Here is a 22,205-nt window from a genome sequence, read left to right as displayed (position 1 = left end):
TAGGATTGATCCCTTGATCATTATGTAGTGTCCTTCCTTGTCTCTTGTAACATTCTTTATTTTAAAGTCTATTTTATCTGATATGAGTATTGCTACTCCAGCTTTCTTTTGATTTCCATTTGCTTGGAATATCTTTTTCCATCCTCTCACTTTCAGTCTGTATGTGTCCCTAGGTCTGAAGTGGGTCTCCTGTAGCAGCATATAGATGGGTCTTGTTTTTGTATTCCTTCAGCAAGCCTGTGTCTTTTGGTTGGAGCATTTAATCCTTTCACGTTTAAGGTAATTATCGATATGTTTGTTCCTATTACCATTTTCTTAATTGTTTTGGATTTGTTTTTGTAGGTCCTTTTTTTGTGTTGTGTTTCCCACTTAGAGAAGTTCCTTTAGCATTTGTTGTAGAGCTGGTTTGGTGGTGCTGAATTCTCTTAGCTTTTGCTTGTCTGTAATGCTTTTGATTTCTCCACTGAACCTGAATGAGATCCTTGCCGGGTAGAGTAATCTTGGTTGTAGGTTCTTCCCTTTCATCACTTTAAGTATACCATGCCACTCCCTTCTGGCTTGTAGAGTTTCTGCTGTGAAATCAGCTGTTAACCTTATGGGAGTTCCCTTGTATATTATTTGTCGTTTTTCCCTTGCTGCTTTCAATAATTTTTCTTTGTCTTTAATTTTTGCCAATTTGATTACTATGTGTCTTGGTGTGTTTCTCCTTGGGTTTATCCTGTACGAGACTCTCTATGCTACGTGGACTTGGGTGGCTATTTCCTTTCCCACGTTATGGAAGTTTTCGACTATAATCTCTTCAAATATTTTCTTGGGTCCTTTCTCTCTCTCTTCTCCTTCTGGGACCCCTATAATGCAAATGTTGTTGCATTTGATGTTGTCCCAGAGGTCTCTTAGGCTGTCTTCATTTCTTTTCATTCTTTTTTCTTTATTCTGTTCCACAGCAGTGAATTCCACCATTCTGTCTTCCAGGTCACTTATCCGTTCTTCTGCCTCAGTTATTCTGCTATTGATTCCTTCTAGTGTAGCTTTCATTTCAGTTATCATATTGTTCATCTCTGTTTGTTTGTTCTTTAATTCTTCTAGGTCTCTGTTAAACATTTCTTGCATCTTCTCGATCTTTGCCTCCATTCTTTTTCCAAGGTCCTGGATCATCTTCACTATCATTATTTTGAATTCTTTTTCCAGAAGGTTGCCTATCTGCACTTCATTTAGTTGTTTTTCTGGGGTTTTATCTTGTTCCTTCATCTGGTACGTAGCCCTCTGCTTTCATCTTGTCTATCTTTCTGTGAATGTGTTTTTTGTTCCACAGGCTGCAGGAATGTAGTTCTTGCTTCTGCTGTCTTCTTGCTTCTGTAGTTCTTCTTGCTTCTGCTGTCTTCCCTCTGGTGGGTGAGGCTATCTCCATATTTTATTTTTATAATATCTTGTTTCTTATAGTCTTTATTTACTCTTTTAGATGCAAAGTATTTTAAACATAACATAATTCCTAACAGATTTGTTAATTTATGATGTTTAGAGGGAGATAATCCTATTATTTGTTGATTGCTGATTGTCTTCATAATGAATTTTTTGCGTGTTTTTTGTAATTTTGAATTGTGAGCTCATCTTTTTGGTTGGTTTTTATTTGTGGGATTCCTGTACAGTGTGACATCTGCAATTCCTTGAGGAGAAGTTTTGTGTTTGCTTCTATAATATACCCCAAAGCTTTTACCAGTCTGAGAATGATTTTTATGTTAGTCTGTCAGTTTGCAGGTTTTAGGATCATTTGTGTTTTGTACATCAACTTTATCCATTTCATGTGCTGTACAGACCCATAATGCAGTCCCATGGAAGACATTTTCACCTCCATGTATTGCAGGTTGAGAGATATGAGTTTTCTTTAAACCATAGCCAGTGGTGTGTATATTCAGTCACTGAAAGTTTAATCTTTTGAATGTTCTGAATTTAGGCCTAAGCACCCATGTCCTATTCCCCATGGTGGGTTAATACTTTAGCCTCTGGCCTCCAAAGACTGGTACTATGCCACCTTCCCCCTACCTGTTACCACCACCATCTACATCATCATAGATAGTTTAGATATTAGTTTTTCATAATTCCACCTTGATTATCAACCCTTGCATTTCCCTAACATTCTTTTTCCTAATTGAAGTATAGTTGACTTACAATGTTGTGTTTTACACAACAAAATATTGAGTATAGTTCCCTATGCTCTATGGTAGGTCCTCATTTGTTACCTATTTTATCCCTAACATTCTTGAAAGCTCAGTTATGCATTTAAAAGGAGGATTATTATATTTTTTCTAAATTCCTATCTGTGTTGAATGGGAAAGTGTTATTTAGACCTCCTATCTCAGGAAGCTGAGGTTCTCAAAGTAGCATGTGAAGAGTGACAGGAACATGAGAGCTTAGCATTTTCAGAAAACTAAGAAAAAACTGGCTAGTTTAAAAAATACTGGGTAGGTGACTCAGCATGAGACTGGTTAGATAGGTTAAGTACTAACAACAAAAGTTGCTTTCAAGTCAGTTCAAGCTATTTGGATTTTATTCTGAAGGTGCTGACTCTTTAAATGGGGAAATACATGTTGGAAATTTTATTCTGGCATAAGTATAGTAGATCTATCAGGTCAGATAAGTAAGGAAACTAGTAATTAGGCTATGAAATGAGAACCGGTCAGAGATGCTGCAGCTTAAATAGTGTTAGAGGACTGAGAGCAAAGGATGGATATAAGGGAAAAGAAGTCAAGGAGTGATTGAATATGGGGAGATAAAGGAGAGATTCCCCAAGTTTTCGGTTTTGTCAATCAAACGGATGAAAATGATGGTGCTGTTAACCAACAAAAACAAACAAAGAGGGAAAACAAATTATTTCATGACAACCGGAAGCAGTTTCACTGCAAAAACCAGCTACTTATAAAGAGCCATTTCTTTATATGTTAGTATTAAATGATACATTATGTTTCTTACAGGTTCAGGTGGAATAACTCATGAGGACCACAGTGGGATGAAGTGTGAATAGAAGATGAGGAGCTAGAGACAGTGAGTACAGGAATTTTTTCATGACGTTTGCCACCGGAAGGAGATAAACAGTGGTTAGAGGAAAACAAAATATTAAATGAAGGGTTTATATCTGTACGAGGGGCTTTATCGGGGTATATGGATTACATAAAAGAACCCATTAAGGTGGATGGAAAGGAAGAAATTCATCACCGAATGGTAGTGCAGAGGGTCACAGATGGCCATGTAGTGATCCAGAGCCATGAAAGAAATAACAGAAAGGAGAAAACGCTATGACAAATTCAGGAAGTGAAGTCATAGACTTAGAGGAAGGGCCATAGTGCTCAGTGGAATTTAAGTCTTTAAGGAGCTTGAAGAAAATAAATAAACTAACTAGAATTGTTATGAGTCCTAACCTAGGACCCATGACTTACTTTTTGATTCAAACTCTCTTTCAGGAGGCTCATTGTCACTCAACAAGGGCTGTGCCCCTAATGCCTCACATTCTCTCATCTTGTTGCTTCTTGGGTTCTCAAGAGCTAGAGTGCCCCCCAGTGTCCTCTTTCTCCTGTTCCTGGCTATTTATCTGACCACCATGATGGGAAACGTTACTCTTGTGCTGCTCATCTCCCAGGACCCCAGGCTCCACTCACCTATGTACTATCTGCTCCATGGTCTCTCCGTGATAGACATGGGGCTGTCCACAGTCAGTCTGCCCCAGTTGCTGGCCCATCTGGTCACTCATGACCCAGCCATTCCTGCTGCCCTCTGTCTGGCCCAGTTCTTCTTCTTCTATGCATTTGGAGTTACAGACACCCTTGTTATTTCTGTCATGGCTCTGGATCACTACGTGGCCATCTGTGACCCTCTGCACTACCGTTTGGTGATGAATCGCCAACTCTGTACTTCCAGCCTCCTTCCCAGAACTCTTGGGATCAGGACATGGTGGCTGCTGTGATGTACACGGCCATTACGCCTTTGGCCCACCCTTTTGTGTACAGCATCCACAACAAGGATGTCAAGAGTGCACTCCATAGGCTGCTTAGAGGAGGGAGGGTGGGCTCCTGATTATCCTGTCTAAAAACCATGTTGGTTAGATGAAGAAAGAAGTGGGCAGATTTGAGCAGGCCTGGTTTTGGAGTTGAGGGGGAGGGATGGCCTGGACGGTTTATGGAACTCCAGTTTTAGCTCTTTTTGATGTGGTGCTCTGACAGCTGTGACAGCTTTCTACTTTCATGCCACACGTGCTCAGGGTTTCCTCATCAGAAAACCCCTAGAATCTTCCCTCTGGCCATTAATCTTCAGAGGATAGAAATGAGTCACTAGGCCTGGGTTGTTTGATTCCAGTTGAAGAAATATGGGAATACAATTGTGAAATTCTGAACTAAAGTGGAGACAGTGAAGTTAATTATAATCACATTTAACTTGGTGAGCTGGCTTGTGGGAGTGTATTGGTGTATTTGAGAAAGTTAGTGGAAGAGAACTTTAGGTAAATAGAGATGGCAATTTCCTACCTTTTTCATTAAGTGAGCAAATATATGCCCAGAAGTGAGTGTGAAATGGGGGCCATGATTCTGCTATTCCACATGTGAGCCCCTGTTTCCATGGACCTCCCATAGTGTGAGCATCTTATTCTGATGCATGTGAATTCTATTTTATATATTTTCAGTTAATTTTAATTTACATTTTTTCAAGTAAAACATATGGAGAAAATGTAAGCTAAATACTTTGCTGCATAAAACAAGGAACAGTGAACTATTTCAACAATAGAGAAAACAATTTGGTTGTGCTTAGTTTTTGGGGACCTGGACATTGGCCTCTATTTTGTTATCTCTTAAGAGATTTACAAAAATAATTAAAACATTTTTAATTGACATATAATTGACATATAATATATAAGTTTAAGGTGTACAACGTGTTGATTTGATACATTTTTTTAAAATTTTTATTTATTTATGGCTGTGTTGGGTCTTCGTTTCTGTGCGAGGGCTTTCTCTAGTTGTGGCAAGCGGGGGCCACTCTTCATCGCGGTGCGCAGGCCTCTTACTATTGCGGCCTCTCTTGTTGTGGAGCACAGGTTCCAGACGCGCAGGCTCAGTAATTGTGGCTCACGGGCCCAGCCGCTCTGCGGCATGTGGGATCTTCCCAGACCAGGGCTCGAACCCGTGTCCTCTGCATTGGCAGGCGGATTCTCAACCACTGCGCCACCAGGGAAGCCCTGATACATTTTTATATTGCAATTTGATTACCAGCATAGCATTAGCTAACCCCTCTATCGCATCATATAATCATCATTTCTTTTTTGTAGTGGGAACAATTAAGATCTAGTCTCTTAGAAAATTTGAAATTTATAATACAGTATTATTGTCTATAATTACTCTGCTGTGCATTATATCCAAGACTTATTTATCTACTAGTTGTAGGTTTGTACCCTTAAACAACATCTCCCCAATTCCACCCCCACCCCCAGTCCCTGGTAACCACCATTTTACTTTCTGCTTTTTTGAGTTTAGCTTCTTTAGATTCCACATATAAGTGGTATCATACATATCTTTCTCTGTCTGATTTATCTCATGTAGCATAATGCCTTCAAGTTTCATCCATGTTGTCGCAAATGGCAGGATTTCCTTCTTTCACATGGCTGAATAATATTCCATTGTATATATGTACCACATTTTCTCTATCTGTTCACCCATTGATTGACACTTAGGTTGTTTCCATATCTTGGCTATTGTGAATAATGCTGTAATAAACATGGGAGTGCAGGTATCTTTTGGGTATCTTATTTCTATTTCCTTTGGCTATATACCCAGAAGTGAGATTGTGGGATTACAAGGTAGTTGTATTTTTAATTTTTTGTTTTCTGTAGTGGCTATACCAATTTACATTTCCACCATCAGTGCCCAAGTGTTCCCTTTTCTCCACATCTTTGCCAAAGCTTGTCTTTTTGATGATAGCCATTCAAACATGTGTGCAGTGCTATTTCATTGTGGTTTTGGTTTGCATTTACCTGATGACTAGTGATGTTGAGCACCTTTTCATGTACTTGTTGGCCATTTGGATGTCTTATTTGAAAAGCATCTACTCAAATCTTCTGCTCATTTTTTAATCAGATTTTTTGGTTTTGTTGTTATTGAATTGTGTCAGTTCTTTATATATTTTGGATATTAACCCCTTTCAGATATATGGTTTGCAAATATTTTCTCCCATTCTGTAGGTTGCCTTTCCATTGTCTCTTTTGCTGTGCCGAAGTTTTTTAGTTCGATGCAGTCACACTTGATTTTTGCTTTTGTTGTTTGTGCTTTTGGTGTCATATACAGAAAATCATTGCCCAGATCAATATGAAGGACCGTCTTCCCTGTTTTCTTCTAGGAGTTTTATGGCATCAGGTCTTATGTTTAAGTCTTTAATCCATTTCAAGCTAATTTTTGTGAATAGTGTAAGATAGGGTTGCAATTTTATTGTTCTATAAGTGTTTATTCAGTTTCCCCAGCACCATTTGTTGAAGAGTTTATACTTTCCCCACTGAGTGTTCTTCATTCCCTTGTCAAAAATTGATTGACAGAGATAAATGGGGTTTTTCTGTCCTCTCAATTATATTCCATTGACTGATATGTCTATCCTTTTGCACGTACCATATTCTTTTATTTTTAAGGTATTTTTCACAATGTCTTTTTTTTTTTGGCCAGGCTACGTGTCTTGTTTGGATCTTAGTTCCCTGACCAGTGATCAAACCTGGGCCCTCAGCAGTAAAAGTGCCTAGTCCTAACCACTGGACCACCAGGGAATTCCCAAGTACCATATTCTTTTGATTGCTGTAGTTTTGTAATACATTTTGAAATAGAGACATGTGAGTCCTCTGACTTTGTTCTTTTGTTTTTCAAGATTGTTTTGGGTACTCATGGTTCCTTGCAAGTCCATATGAATATTAGGTTTGCTTTTTTCCATTTCTACAAAATAGTCCATTGAAATTTTGATCATTGAATCTATAGGCCAATTTGTGAAGACTTGAATAAAGGTACATAGCTCAGTGAGGGGTAGGTCAGTTTGCAGTGAAGGACAAGCATTGCAAGCCAGGAGACTTTGAATGCCAACAGAGCCACTTGGAGCAAAAAATGGAAGAGCAAGAATCTCCAGGGGCAGTTCCTCCTTTGAAACACCAAAAAACTGGCAAACACCATTGGAATCAACCTCATCAGAACTCTAAAAGATAGGTAAAGGTTTACATCAACAAGAACATATCACCAGGAGAAAAATCACTGAAACAGGTTAGAAAATCTTTGTGGAATTTTACATTTCTCAGCCCAACCCCTCATTGGTCTTGGTCACAGCAGTCTGCATTCCCAAGAATTTCTCCAATATTCATATAATCTCAGATTTTTCAATGTGGTGCTCTACCTCCTGCTGTTTATTTTATACTCATAGACTTGTTTAAATCAAGTATTCTGAGGATGAGAGTTCTAAAATAGAGAAGCAAAAAGGCTAAATGAAATCCATCAGAAGGTTGCAGTTGGATGAGGGCAGGAAATGAGAGTCTTTGGCGAGCAGAATGGAAACATAACAGCAGTCAGAGCTGTCCCATTGCTATATCATAAAGCCTCACACCATGCAATTAATTCAGCTGAGTTCAGATGTTTGAATTAATAACAAACACTCAATAATTATAGAAAGGATAGTTTAGGAGAGATGGCTTCTTGACATGCTGAAATGGGAATTGAGTTCCCCTTAAGGTTTTTTTCTTGCCTGTTGACGTCATGCAAGGCTACCATGTGCCCCAAAGGGTAGATCTTCCCTACAGACACAGTTGTTTTCAAATGCTTTACGGTTTTTGCCTCAGTGAGATTGAGATACAAGGAAAGGGAAGGAGCAGACTCCTGCACTACAATCCCAATTGATAAAAGAAGTTAGAAGGGTTCAGCCTATTCTAATTAATATCTCATCTGAACAAAATTGGAGCCTCCTGGGGTTGGTAGAATCCCAGAGTGATTACATGTAAGTGAGGCTGCCTCATTGGGATGAGCTCTTCTATAGAAAAGCTTTTATGAAAAACGACAAAAAGGGAATCCCTAATTTTGTGGGAATGTGGAGAAGAAGAAACACAGCTCTCCCCAGATTTTCTAACTTGAGTGTGTAAAGTTAGATACAGAGAAAAGGTGAGATTAAGGTTACCCTGTACCCTAATAGTAACTAGATAGGGAATAGAAAATAAGAAATCGTAATCCTCTTGTAGAAAATAGTGTGATACTGGTACCAAAAATACCAAAGAATAGAGTGAGGTACAAATATTATAGTCAAAGAAAGCAATGAGATGGAGGACTTGTCCATTATGACATGGAAAGTTATGTTTTTGAGTGAAAATATGAAGGCTTAGATGGAGAATATGGTCATGCAATCAGAGAGGGTATGGAGAGACATTTCAGTTCCCAGGTGCAAGAAATGTGGGACAGAGGACCTAATTTATTTTGTGAGAACGTTGAAGATATATTCTTGAGACAGAAAAAGAGGTTCAGATTTATACACCTCAGATTCAACCTTTGTGATTCATCAACACGGGGAACAGACTAGAAATAGAATTTAGATCAAGAAGGCATTATAGAGAGCATATTGCTCAAAGAAGCTTTATTTTTTAAATTTAGCTTTCTGATTCTGTGCTTGTGCTTTCAACACTTTCACAACGATTTTCTTCTCCTCAATGAGGAAAGCGCGCTTGATCCTGTCACGGACACATTTAGCACACATGGGACCACTATAGTCCCGGCTAACATGTTTTTTCGTTTTACACAACCTCATAAGAACTTCAGGTCTCACAGCATGAACTCCTCGAAGTCGACCTGGGCACACGCCACATGCAGATTTTGGTGCTTTCCCAGCTTTCTTGGTGTAAAGGTAAACAATTCTATTGCCAGGGGTTCTGGACAGCCTGGTTTTGTTAGAGGCTGTACTGTAGGACAGCCTACGATGGTATGTCAAACGCTGAACCATCCTGATAGATACCGTCCCTGGCAGAGCATATATTCTCTCTTTTAAAATCATTTTGTCTTTAAGATGTCACCTCCTGCATTATCCTGTCTCACACTTAACAAATTAAACTTACTTTCATCCGTCTTAAATCTTACTAGATGTATTGGCTCAGGACATAAAAACTTCAAAGGAGTCAAATGAAGGGAGAATCAGATATATTAAGAAAATGAATGACTTTTCTGACCAGATAACAAATCCATTTTGAGATCAGGGAGTTTCCAGTTCTTTGCTCTCACAAAAAAAAAAAAAAAGAAAAAAAAAAAAAGAAATTGAAGGAAACCAAATCTACTTGGTACACCATTAAAAATAATTTTTGTTAGTATGTCACACTAATTTCTGTCATATTACTTGGACAGCATTTAGTCCTCTGGAATCTCACAGGACAGACACAAAAAGTCCTTAAGAAATCTAAACATCAATTAACAAAGGAAGCACTGCGCAGTGGTTAAAAGCCCAGACACTGGGTTAGAACCCTGGCTCTTTCATTTAATAGTTGTATGACCTTGAGGAAGTCACTTACCCTCTATGAGCCTAGCTTTTCTTATCTGTAAAATGGGGGAATATTAATAGCACGTTACTCATAAAGTTGTTATAAGGATTAAATGGTATTTCCTGGTCCTTGGCAAGTGTTCAGTAAATGCTGGCAATTATTCTGATCAATTTTTCACACTTGCTCTGCACAGAGTCAATAGATTTTTCTAGGAGGACAGTGTTTCTGCCAACCAGGTCTCTCTACTGTAAACCTGCTCCACTTTGTCATTGTCTTTAAAACGTGGATTCCAGAACTAAGCAAAGTTCTATGAGTCTAGTCTTTCATCACAGGGTAATCATAACGATCTGGTCTGGTCATCATTCATAGCCTTCTGGGTGGATATCAGAGTTAGCAGTCCACAAGCCAGCTGTGTCCATGGCTAGCCCAAGAATGCTTAAACTTCAAAATTCAGTTGTTGGGAGAAAAAGTGCCAATAATTAAGAGCTGCCTCATGTAAGACACTTTCACGTGCTTTATCTCATATAACCTGTACAGCAATCCTGACATACTTTTAGCCGCATCAATCATTTATTATCCTCATTTCACAGATGAGTAAACCGAGGCTTAGTGTGGTGAATTGATTTGCTCAGCATAACTCAGTGTTAAGGGGTCCGGCTAGACTTCACACTTGTGTCTGGACACCTTGAGTATTCATACATGTCAGGCTACACACCACACTGCTCTTTCACTACTTAGCTTCTGCCCCATGGAAATGGATTTTTTCATCACTCCTGGTCTATCTGTTTTCATATCCCAAATTAAAAGATGTCACCATGGAAGCACTCAAGAGAGTAAACATTAGATTTTTCAATGACAAAAATGTGGAAATTCATAATACACTATTGAACTATCCTGAATTGATTTCAATATGATATGATGAATGAGAGCTGTAAGTTGTAGCCACATTTACTGAGCACTAACTATAAACCAGGAATTGTTCTGAGAGCTTTATATGTGTGTTTTTCATTTGGTAATCACAGCAAGTCTATGATATAGGTATTATTATCTCCATTTTATAGATGAGAAAATTGAAGCTCAGAGGGGTTCTGTGACATGCTCAAAGACACAGAGTTAGTAAGCGATAGAACTGATAATTGAATTCAGTTCCATCTGCCCTCAACGTCCATGCACTTAACATTGGGCTGTGCCATCCCTTAAGCGTCCCCTGACCATTCCGGTTCCTGCTTTCCTCTTTGTTTCTTCCCTTTCTGCTGTGCTGTCTTGTGCACTTGGCCAGTGATAAATGTCTATCATATTTTTTTCTAGTTTAATCCTCATTCCTGAACTTGAGAGTAGATATTACTGTTCCCATTTTCAGATCATGAAATTAAGGTCTGGAGGGTGAATTAACTTTCCCAGGGACACAGGGCATAGAGTTGGAGCCAGGTTGATCATAGATCCGTCTCACTCAGAAGCAATACTCTCTCTACCCCATTTCACCCATTTACACCTGTGTTTCTTTCTCTTGCTGCACTTGGGTCCCCTTTGTTAGTCTGTCATTGTAATTGAATTCTCCAAATTGAATCAGGTGTTCTTGAGTTATGGTTTAGGAAAAATGGGAAAGCCTGGGAAGGGACTGAGCTGTACTTGACCGTCAGCAGGCTATGGCCGCTACCTGAGGCAATGTCCCTATAGCTCCTGTGACAGCTGCTCAGAAGCTAGAGAGAGCCCCAGAGGTGGGGGGAGGGTGGGCTTTCTGGAACCTTGGAGTCCTTGTCTTCCTCTAGCTGGCAGAGATCATCCTGCCTGACCCACAGTGCAGCATGTCAGCTCCTTATGGGCGGAGGAGAATAATGTGGTGTGGGGCAAGGGGCTGGGAAGCCAAGAATGGGGAACTGCTAGAGAAGAGACTTGCTATATATAAAGATGTAGATAAAGAAAAAGCAGGGTGGTGTGCAGGAATGGGTCTTGTGCCAGGAATTGGAAGATTTGGGCTTTGGCCCCAGGTCTGCCATGAACACTTCCTCTGAGATCTTGTGAAAATCACTTCACTCTTGGGGGCCTCAGTTTCTTCATCTGGGAAATGGGAAGAATAATAGTTGCTTTCCATCCAGAGGCTTTGTTAAAAAAAAAAAACAAACAGAGGAAACTATGGGCATAAGAGTCCTTTAACAAGTCTTATGAAACAGTGAGAAGTTTTTTGTTTTAAATTTCTGTTGGAACTTGGGTTTCTATGAAGAATAGGTCCTCATAATTTCTGACAGTCTGATCTATACACTTTCCTGATAATAGAGTTTCCTCTCATTCTAAAGAGACCTAGGCACTTGGATAACATGACTTAGTCTATTCTCTGAGCTTCTCTGTTTGAACATTAATTTCCAGACGTGGAAAAAAAAGTCTGGGTCAATTGTTAAACAAGACAAAGTAGACAACCATGTCCAGGGGCTGATTTTTGGATCATTCAAACCTAATTACCCACAATACCTCCCTAACTGATTGAGCTCTCTGGAATTCCATTCTATAGTTTCTTTTTTGACTCAGGAAAATTTCCCTGAGAGGGAACACTTTTGACTATGCAAATCATTCATTCTTTTTTCGTGGCTCTGTTTTAATTAGGGGAGGGGAGAGAGTCCACAAAGACACAGAAAGTCTGAGGATGGCATAGGGAAGAGACACAGTGAAGGGAAAGAAAAAGACAAAGATGACTCGGGGAGTCAAAGACAAACTTCACAAAACACACAATATTGTGCAAAGGATCAAATTTGAGAAAGATGGTCCTCCTTCCAGAAATTACGGGGTGCCTGTGTAGGAATTGTCTGCGGTGGGGCCCTGAGCAGATACTCACCTTACTGTGGATCCCCGCTGGGCTGGAATGGGCTGGACTTGGCAATTCCATTGTCCCTCAGGCAGCACGTGCCATCCTGTTCTGACAGCAGCTCAGAGCGGTCCACTCAGGGAAGACAGAGGAAGTTTCCCAGCACAGAAGGAAGGGAGGCATCAGGGAAGGGCTGGAGGGGTAGAGCAGCCAGACTCCTGAGGTGTTTCTGCTTGTCAGGGGCAGGAAGGCACATCTGGGAAAGACACTGGGAAGTTTTTTATTACACGCTTCTGCATGAATCTCATATTAAAGAAAGATGATTAGCAGCCTTAATTCCACCCGTACCTTAATTCCCCCCCTTGCCATGGACAACACCATATCCACAGATTCTGGGTATTAGGACATGGACCTCTTTGGGGGTTATTATTTCTACTTATCACAACTAACTAGCATACATTTTGGTTTTTGGGGATGGTGACAGATGAAACAACTAACTAGTTGTGTTAAATGGCAAGACCACCCGATAGAGAGATGGAAACGTGGGATACAGCTAAAAATCTCACTTATTTTGGCATCGTTTGATAGTAGTCCTTATTTTTTGTTATGGGGTGTAATTGTGTTGCATAAGGAGGAAAGGAAATGTATTAAAATTATATACTTTGTATATATAATTTAAGATGTTGCATCCTCACTTAACCTTCTGTGTGTTGACAGTAGAAAATAAACCATAAATAAATTTGCATGAAATATTTGCTGGGAGTCAGATTGGTCTTTGTTTTCTCAACACCACATGGGATCACAGGGAACCCACAACCACCAAAGGGGAAGGAGCCTAAATGACATCTATTGGAACTGTGTCTTTCCAGGAAAGTTGGAACAGAGAAGTCAGTGAGGCTGAAGATGGTGAGGGTAAGGAAGAAGAAATTGGAAAAGTAGACACACAGATTTCTTAGGGTCTTTAAGCCATATTAAGGTTGTTACACTTCATCTTAAGATCACTGGGAATCCTTTGAGAGTTTTTAAACAAGGGAAGTCATTTAGGTTTTAAAAAATAAATAGGTTTTTTCTTTTTTTAATTCTCTCTTTGACTGCAGTAGGGAGAATGGATTAACATAATCCAGAGTTCCTTAAGGACCCTCTCTGAATTGAAAAAAAACCCAAATGCATGTATATTGATGAGTGTTCTTTAATAAATGCAACTCTATTTTTTGCACCCTTTTATTTGAAAAGTCTGCCTCTCATACGAAACTTAACAGTGGTTGTTGAGGTCAAATCTTCTAGAGATTGCTGTGCAATGTTGATGATCTGGAATACTCACCACAAAGCATTCATGGGGCAATAACACAGATGAGTCATCATTTTCCATGCACTCATCCTCAGTGACACAGATACACAAATGCTATTTTGCCACTGAACCAGGAAAAGGTGGTTCTCTTTAACAATCCCTCATTGATAATTTTTCTACTTCCCGTATTTGTGAACTTATAAGGAATATGTGAAAAGCAGGTTAAGTTTCCCACTTTTCAAAATAAAACATATATATTTTTATATGACTGCTAAAATGGATTATTTCAGAGACTGTAATATTCTCAGCCATCCTTCATCTCCAGCAGAGGGAAGTGGAGCATGAGGCCTGAGAACCAGAGCAGCGTGTCCGAGTTCCTCCTCCTGGGGCTCCCCATCCGGCCAGAGCAGCAGGGCGTGTTCTTTGCCCTGTTCCTGGGCGTGTACCTGACCACGGTGCTGGGGAACCTGCTAATCTTCCTGCTCATCAGGCTGGACTCTCGTCTCCATACCCCCATGTACTTCTTCCTCAAACACTTGGCCCTCACTGACGTCTCCTTTTCATCTGTCAGCATCCCTAAGATGCTGATGGACGCGCACACTGAGTATGAATCCATCCCCTATGCAGGGTGCATAGCACAGATGTATTTTTTCATATTTTTTACTGACCTGGACAGCTTCCTTATTACATCAGTGGCATATGACCACTATGTTGCTGTATGTCACCCCCTTCACTACACCACCATCATGAGGGAGCAGATGTGTGCCTTCCTACTGGCTGTGTCCTGAATCCTCTCTGGTGCTAGCTCTCTTTCCCACACCCTCCTCCTGACCCAGTTATCCTTCTGTGCTAACACTGTCCCCCATTTCTTCTGTGACCTTAGTGCTCTACTCAAGTGTCCTGCTCAGACATCTTCCTCAATGAGTTGGTCATGTTCACAGTAGGGGTGGTGGTCATTACTCTGCCTTTCGTAGGTATCCTAGTATCTTATGGGTACATTGGGACCACCATCCTGAGGGTCCCTTCAACCAAGGGGATCTGCAAAGCATTGTCCACGTGTGGCTCCCATCTCTGTAGTGTCTCTGTATTGTGGGTCAATATTTGGGCAGTACCTCTTCTCGACGTTAAGCAGTTTCATTGACAGGGGCATCACTGTGGCTCTCATGTACACGGTGGTCACACCCATGTTGAACCCCTTTATCTACAGCCTTAGGAACAGGGACATAAAAGGGGCCCTTGGGAAACTCTTCAGTAGAGCAACATTTTTCTCACAATGACACTCAACTTTCATTTAAATCAGAACCTCATTTTGGTTCGTCTCTTGTATTTGATTTTCCATTTGAATATATCTCAAGATTTTAATATCTCCAAGCCCTAAGACAAATGGTGGCATGTTGGATGTACTTGGTAAATGTTTGTTGACCAGAATTTCATTCCCTTCTTAACAGTGTTCTCCTGGTATGGAGAAAAGGGCACCCTCCTACACTGTTGCTGGGAAGGTAAGTTGGAAAACAGGATGGAGGTTCCTCAGAAAACTAAAAATAGAATTCCCATATGATCCAGCAATCCACTCTTGGGCATATATCCAGACAAAACTATAATTCAAAAAGATATATGCCCCCCTGTGTTCGTAAACAGCACCACTCACAATAGCCAAGACATGGAAACAACCTAAGTGTCCATCGACAGATGAATGGATAAAGAAGATGTGGTACATATATACAATGGAATACTACTCAGCCATAAAAAAGAATGAAATAATGCCATTTGCATCCATCTGACATACTAAGTGAAGTACGTCAGAAAGAAAAAGACAAATACCATATGATATCACTATATATGGAATCTCAAATATGGCACAAATGAACTTATTTATGAAAGAGAAACAGACTCACGGACATAGAGAACACACGTGTGGTTGCCAAGGGGGAGGGGAATGGGAGAGGCATGCAGTGGGAGGTTGGGGTTAGCATTCGTAAGCTATTATATATAGAATGGATAAACAATAAGGTCCTACTGTATAGCACGGAGAACTATATTCAGTATCCTATGATAAACCATAATGGAAAAGAATATTTAAAAAAGAATGTATATATATGTATATATGTTCTCTACTTTGCTGTAGAGCAGAAATTAACACAACATTGTAAATCAACTATACTTCAATAAAAAATTAAAGAAAAACAGTGCTCACCTTCATAAATAACTTTTTAAAAAATATCTTCTAGTTTAGAAAGCTTATTATTTTTGAAAAACCTCAGCTATGGTTTTTTTTTTTAACATCTTTATTGGAGTATAATTTCTTTACAATGGTGTGTTAGTTTCTACTTTATAACAAAGTGAATCAGTTATACATATACATATGTTCCCATATCTCTTCCCTCTTGGGTCTCCCTCCCTCCCACCCTCCCTATCCCACCCCTCTAGGTGGTCACAAAGCACCGAGCTGATCTCCCTGTGCTATGCGGCTGTTCCCACCAGCTATCTATTTTACGTTTGGTAATGTATATATGTCCATGCCACTCTCTGACTTTGTCACAGCTTACCCTTCCCCCTCCCCATATCCTCACGTCCATTCTCTAGTAGGTCTGTGTCTTTATTCCCATCCTGCCCCTAGGTTCTTCATGACCTTTTTTTTTTTCTTTCCTAGATTCCATATATATGTGTTAGCATACGGTATTTGTTTTTCTCTTTCTGAATTACTTCACTCTGTATGACAGACTCTAGGTCCATCCACCTCACTACAAATACCTCAATTTCGTTTCTTTTTATGGCTGAGTAATATTCCATTGTATATATGTGCCAGATCCATTCATCTGTCGATGGACACTTAGGTTGCCACCATGTCCTGGCTATTGTAAATAGAGCTGCAATGAACATTTAGGTACATGACTCTTTTTGAATAATGGTTTTCTCAGGGTATATGCCCAGTAGTGGGATTGCTGGGTCGTATGGTAGTTCTATTTTTAGTTTTTTAAGGAACCTCCATACTGTTCTCCATAGTGGCTGTATCAATTTACATTCCCACCAACAGTGCAAGAGGGTTCCCTTTTCTCCACACCCTCTCCAGCATTTATTGTTTCTAGATTTTTTGATGATGGCCATTCTGACCGGTGTGAGATGATATCTCATTGTAGTTTTGATTTGCATTTCTCTAATGATTAATGATGTTGAGCATTCTTTCATGTGTATGTTGGCAATCTGTATATCTTCTTTGGAGAAATGTCTATTTAGGTCTTCTGCCCATTTTTGGATTGGGTTGTTTGTTTTTTTGATATTGAGCTGCATGAGCTGCTTGTAAATTTTGGAGATTAACCCTTTGTCAGTTGCTTCATTTGCAAATATTTTCTCCCAATCTGAGGGTTGTCTTTTGGTTTTGTTTATGGTCTCCTTTGCTGTGCAAAAGCTTTTAAGTTTCATTAGGTCCCATTTGTTTATTTGTGTTTTTATTTCCATTTCTCTAGGAGCTGGGTCAAAAAGGATCTTGCTGTGATTTATGTCATAGAGTGTTCTGCCTATGTTTTCCTCTAAGAGTTTGATAGTGTCTGGCCTTACATTTAGGTCTTTAATCCATTTTGAGTTTATTTTTGTGTATGGTGTTAGGGAGTGTTCTAATTTCGTTCTTTTACATGTAGCTGTCCAGTTTTCCCAGCACCACTTATTGAAGAGGCTGTCTTTTCTCCACTGTATTTGCTTGCCTCCTTTATCAAAGATAAGGTGACCATATGTGCATGGGTTTATCTCTGGGCTTTCTATCCTGTTCCATTGATCTATGTTTCTGTTTTTGTGCCAGTACCAAACTGTCTTGATTACTGTAGCTTTGTAGCATAGTCTGAAGTCAGGGAGCCTGATTCCTCCAGCTCCATTTTTCGTTCTCAAGATTGCTTTGGCTATTCGGGGTCTTTTGTGTTTCCATACAAATTGTGAAATATTTTGTTCTAGTTCTGTGAAAATGCCAGTGGTAGTTTGATAGGGATTGCATTGAATCTATAGATTGCTTTGGGTAGTAGAGTCATTTTCACAATGTTGATTCTTCCAATCCAAGAACATGGTATAGCTCTCCATCTATTTGTATCATCTTTAATTTCTTTCATCGGTGTCTTATAATTTTCTGCATACAGGTCTTTTGTCTCCTTAGGTAGGTTTATTCCTAGATATTTTATTCTTTTTGTTGCAATGGTAAATGGGAGTGTTTTCTTAATTTCACTTTCAGATTTTTCATCATTAGTGTATAGGAATGCAAGAGATTTCTGTGCATTAATTTTGTATCCTGCTACATTACCAAATTCATTGATTAGCTCTAGTAGTTTTCTGGTGACATCTTTAGGATTCTCTATGTATACTATCATGTCATCTGCAAATAGTGACAGCTTTACTTCTTCTTTTCCGATTTGGATTCCTTTTATTTCTTTTTCTTCTCTGATTGCTGTGGCTAAAACTTCCAAAACTCTGTTGAATAATAGTGGTGAGAGTGTGCAACCTTGTCTTGTTCCTGATCTTAGTGGAAATGGTTTCAGTTTTTCAGCATTGAGGACGATGTTGACTGTGTGTTTGTCATATATGGCCTTTATTATGTTGAGGAAAGTTCCCTCTATGCCTACTTTCTGCAGGGCTTTTATCATAAATGGGTGTTGAATTTTGTCAAAAGCTTTCTCTGCATCTATTGAGATGATCATATGGTTTTTATTCTTCAATTTGTTAATATGGTGTATCACCGTTGATTGATTTGCACATATTGAAGAATCGTTGCATTCCTGGAATAAACCCCACTTGATCATGGTGTATGATCCTTTTAATGTGCTGTTGGATTCTGTTTGCTAGTATTTTGTTGAGGATTTTTACATCTATGTTCATCAGTGATATTGACCTGTAGTTTTCTTTCTTTGTGACATCTTAGTCTGGCTTTGGTATCAGGGTGATTGTGGCCTCGTAGAATGAGTTGGGGAGTGTTCCTCCGTCTGCTATATTTTGGAAGAGTTTGAGAAGGATAGGCGTTAGCTCTTCTTTAAATGTTTGATAGAATTCGCCTGTGAAGCCATCTGGTCCTGGGCTTCTGTTTGTTGGAAGATTTTTAATCATAGTTTCAATTTCAGTGCTTGTGATTGGTCTGTTCATATTTTCTGTTTCTTCCTGGTTCAGTCTCGGAAGGTTGTACATTTCTAAGAATTTGTCCATTTCTTCCAGGTTGTCCATTTTATTGGCATATAGTTGGTTGTAGTAATCTCTCATGATCGTTTGTATTTCTGCAGAGTCAGTTGTTACTTCTCCTTTTGCATTTCTAATTCTATTGATTTGAGTCTTCTCCCTTTTTTTCTTGATGAGCCTGGTTAATGGTTTATCAAGTTTGTTTAGCTTCTCAAAGAACCAGCTTTTGGGGCTTCCCTGGTGGTGCAGTGGTTGAGAATCTGCCTGCCAATGCAGGGGACACGGGTTCGAGCCCCGGTCTGGGAGGATCCCGCATGCCGCGGAGCGGCTGGGCCCATGAGCCACAGTTACTGAGCCTGCGCATCTGGAGCCTGTGCTCCGCAACAAGAGAGGCCGCGACAGTGAGAGGCCCGTGCACCGCGATGAAGAGTGGTCCCCACTCGCCGCAACTGGAGAAAGCCCTTGCACAGAAACGAAGACTCAACACAGTCATAAATAAATAAATACAAGAACGTGAATTTCTTTAAAAAAAAAAAAAAAAAGAACCAGCTTTTAGTTTTATTGAGCTTTGCTATTGTTTCCTTCATTTCTTTTTCATTTATTTCAGATATGATCTTTATGATTTCTTTCCTTCTGCTAATTTTGGGGTTATTTTGTTCTTCTTTCTCTAATTGCTTTAGGTGTAAGGTTAGGTTGTTTATTTGAGGTGTTTCTTGTTTCTTAAGGTAGAATTGTATTGCTATAAACTTTCCTCTTAGAACTGATTTTGCTGCATCCCATAGGTTTTGGGTCATCGTGTTTTCATTGTCATTTGTTTCTAGGTATTTTTTGATTTCCTCTTTGATTTCTTCAGTGATCTCTTGGTTATTAAGTAGTGTATTGTTTAGCCTCCATGTGTTTGTATTTTTTAGAGACTTTTTCCGGTAATTGACATCTAGTCTCATAGCGTTGTGGTCAGAAAAGATACTTGATATGATTTCAATTTTCTTAAATTTACCAAGCCTTGATTTGTGACCCAAGATATGATCTATCCTGGAGAATGTTTCTTGAGCACTTGAGAAAAATGTGTATTCTGTTGTTTTTGGGTGGAATGTCCTGTAAATATCAATTAAGTCCATCTTGTTTAATGTATCATTTAACGCTTGTGTTTCCTTATTTATTTTCATTTTGGATGATCTGTCCATTGGTGAAAGTGGGGTGTTAACGTCCCCTACTCTGATTGTGTTACTGTCGATTTCCCCTTTTATGGCTGTTAGTATTTGCCTTATGTATTGAGGTGCTCCTATGTTGGGTGCATAAATATTTACAATTGTTATATCTTCTTCTTGAATCGATCCCTTGATCATTATATAGTGTCCTTCTTTGTGTCTTGTAATAGTCTTTATTTTAAAGTCTATTTTGTCTGATATGAGAATTGCTACTCCAGCTTTCTTTTGATTTCAATTTGCATGGAATATCTTTTTCCATCCCGTCACTTGCAGTCTGTATGTGTCCCTAGGTCTAAAGTGGGTCTCTTGTAGACAGCATATATATGGGTCTTGCTTTTGTATCCATTCAGCCAGTCTATTTCTTTTGGTTGGAGCATTTAATCCATTTACATTTAAGGTAATTATCAATATATATGTTCCTATTACCATTTTCTTAATTGTTTTGGGTTTGTTATCATAGGTCTTTTCCTTCTCTTGTGTTTCCTTCCTAGAGCAGTTCCTTTAGCATTTGTTGTAAAGCTGGTTTGGTGGTACTGAACTCTCTCAGCTTTTGCTTGTCTGTAAAGGTTTTAATTTCTCCATCAAATCTGAATGAGATCCTTGCTGGGTAGAGTAATCTTGGTTGTAGGTTTTTCTCCTTCATCACTCTAAATATGTCCTGCCACTCCCTTCTGGCTTGCCGAATTTCTGCTGAAAGATCAGCTCTTAACCTTATGGGGATTCCCTTGTGTGTTATTTGTTGTTTTTCCCTTGCTGCTTTTAATATTTTGTCTTTGTATTTAATTTTTGATAGTTTGATTAATATGTGTCTTGGCATGTTACTCCTTGGATTTATCCTGTATGCGACTCTCTGTGCTTCCTGGACTTGATTAACTATTTCCTTTCCCATATTAAGGAAGTTTTCAACTATAATCTCTTCAAGTATTTTCTCAGTCCCTTTCTTTTTCTCTTCTTCTTCTGGGACCCCTATAATTCGAATGTTGGTGCATTTAATGTTGGCCCAGAGGTCTCTGAGACTGAGTTCTTTTCATTCTTTTTTCTTTATTTTGCTCTGCAGTAGTTATTTCCACTATTTTGTCTTCCAGGTCACTTATCCGTTCTTCTGCCCCAGTTATTCTGCTATTGATTCCTTCTAGAGAATTTTTAATTTCATTTATTGTGTTGTTCATCATTGTTTGTGTGCTCTTTAGCTCGTCTAGGTCCTTATTAAACATTTCTTGTATTTTCTCTATTCTATTTCCAAGATTTTGGATCATCTTTACTATCATTATTCTGAATTCTTTTTCAGGTAGACTGCCTATTTCCTCTTCATTTGTTAGGTCTGGTGGGTTTTTGCCTTGCTCGTTCATCTGCTGTGTGTTTTTCTGTCTTCTCATTTTGCTTAACTTCCTGTGTTTGGGGCCTCCTTTTTGCAGGCTGCAGGTTCGTAGTTCCCGTTGTTTTTGGTGTCTTTCCCAGTGGCTAAGGTTGGTTCAGTGGGCTGTGTAGGCTTCCTGGTAGAGGGGACTAGTGCCTGTGTTCTTGTTGATGAGGCTGGATCTTGTCTTTCTGGTGGGCAGGACCACGTCCTGTGGTGTGTTTTCGGGTGTCTGTGACCTTATTATGATTTTAGGCAGCCTCTCTGCTAATGGGTGGGGTTGTGTTCCTGTCTTGCTAGTTCTTTGGCATAGTGTGTCCAGCAATGTAGCTTGCTGGTCGTTGAGTGGAGCTGGGTCTTAGCGTTGAGATGGAGATCTCTGGGAGATTTTCGCCATTTGATATTACGTGGAGCTGGGAGGTCTCTGGTGGACCAATGTCTTGAACTTGGCTCTCCCACCTCAGAGGCACAGCCCTGATGCCTGGGTGGGGCACCAAAAGCCTGTCATCCACACAGCTCAGAATAAAAGGGAGAAAAAAAGAAAGAAAGTATGAAAAAGATATAGTAAAATAAAATAAAATGAAATAAAATAAAAAAGAATTATTAAAAAAGTTTTTTAAATAATAAAAAAAGAAGAAATACAGAAAGAAGAGAGCAACCAAACCAAAAAACAAATCCACCAATGATAACAAGCACTAAAAACTACACTAAAAAAAAAACAAAAAACAAACAAAAAAACGGACAGATAAAACTGTAGGACAAATGGTAAAAGCAAAGCTATACAGACAAAATCACACACAGAAGCATACACATACTCACTCACAAAAAGAGAAAAAGGGAAAAATATATATATATCGTTGCTCCCAAAGTCCACCTCCTCAATTTGGGATGATTTGTTGTCT

The 22,205-nt window shown here is 39.3% G+C and overlaps 3 protein-coding genes and 1 non-coding gene across 4 annotated transcripts; 2 read left to right on the top strand and 2 right to left on the bottom strand.

The window, feature by feature from the left end:
- Window positions 1-3,290: 3,290 nt before the first annotated feature.
- LOC114237150 (olfactory receptor 1B1) lies at window positions 3,291-4,065 on the top strand. The gene is given in 3 exon segments (XM_057549174.1): window positions 3,291-3,306; window positions 3,456-3,895; window positions 3,898-4,065. Coding segments are annotated over 3 exon segments (624 nt in total).
- Window positions 4,066-6,711: 2,646 nt separating this feature from the next.
- On the bottom strand, window positions 6,712-6,784 carry TRNAK-UUU (transfer RNA lysine (anticodon UUU)). Its single transcript has one exon. It is a non-coding gene; the product is annotated as a tRNA-Lys (tRNA).
- Window positions 6,785-8,616: 1,832 nt separating this feature from the next.
- LOC103014364 (60S ribosomal protein L34-like) lies at window positions 8,617-8,979 on the bottom strand. The gene has a single exon (XM_057549173.1). The coding sequence runs from the start codon at window positions 8,977-8,979 to the stop codon at window positions 8,617-8,619; it is 363 nt and encodes a 120-aa protein (XP_057405156.1).
- Window positions 8,980-13,934: 4,955 nt separating this feature from the next.
- LOC114237145 (olfactory receptor 1J2-like) lies at window positions 13,935-14,870 on the top strand. The gene is given in 3 exon segments (XM_028165429.2): window positions 13,935-14,487; window positions 14,490-14,661; window positions 14,663-14,870. Coding segments are annotated over 3 exon segments (933 nt in total).
- Window positions 14,871-22,205: the final 7,335 nt, after the last annotated feature.

Source organism: Balaenoptera acutorostrata, chromosome 6, assembly GCF_949987535.1.
Source record: "Balaenoptera acutorostrata chromosome 6, mBalAcu1.1, whole genome shotgun sequence".
Taxonomy (NCBI): Eukaryota; Metazoa; Chordata; class Mammalia; order Artiodactyla; family Balaenopteridae; genus Balaenoptera; species Balaenoptera acutorostrata.
The sequence above is the reverse complement of the archived record's forward strand: the minus strand, read 5'-3'. Positions and strand labels throughout refer to the sequence as shown.

What these genes read in the sequence shown, in the direction of transcription:
- LOC103014364 (XM_057549173.1), bottom strand. Translation starts at nt 8,979, where the DNA reads ATGGTTCAGCGTTTGACATACCATCGTAGGCTGTCCTACAGTACAGCC.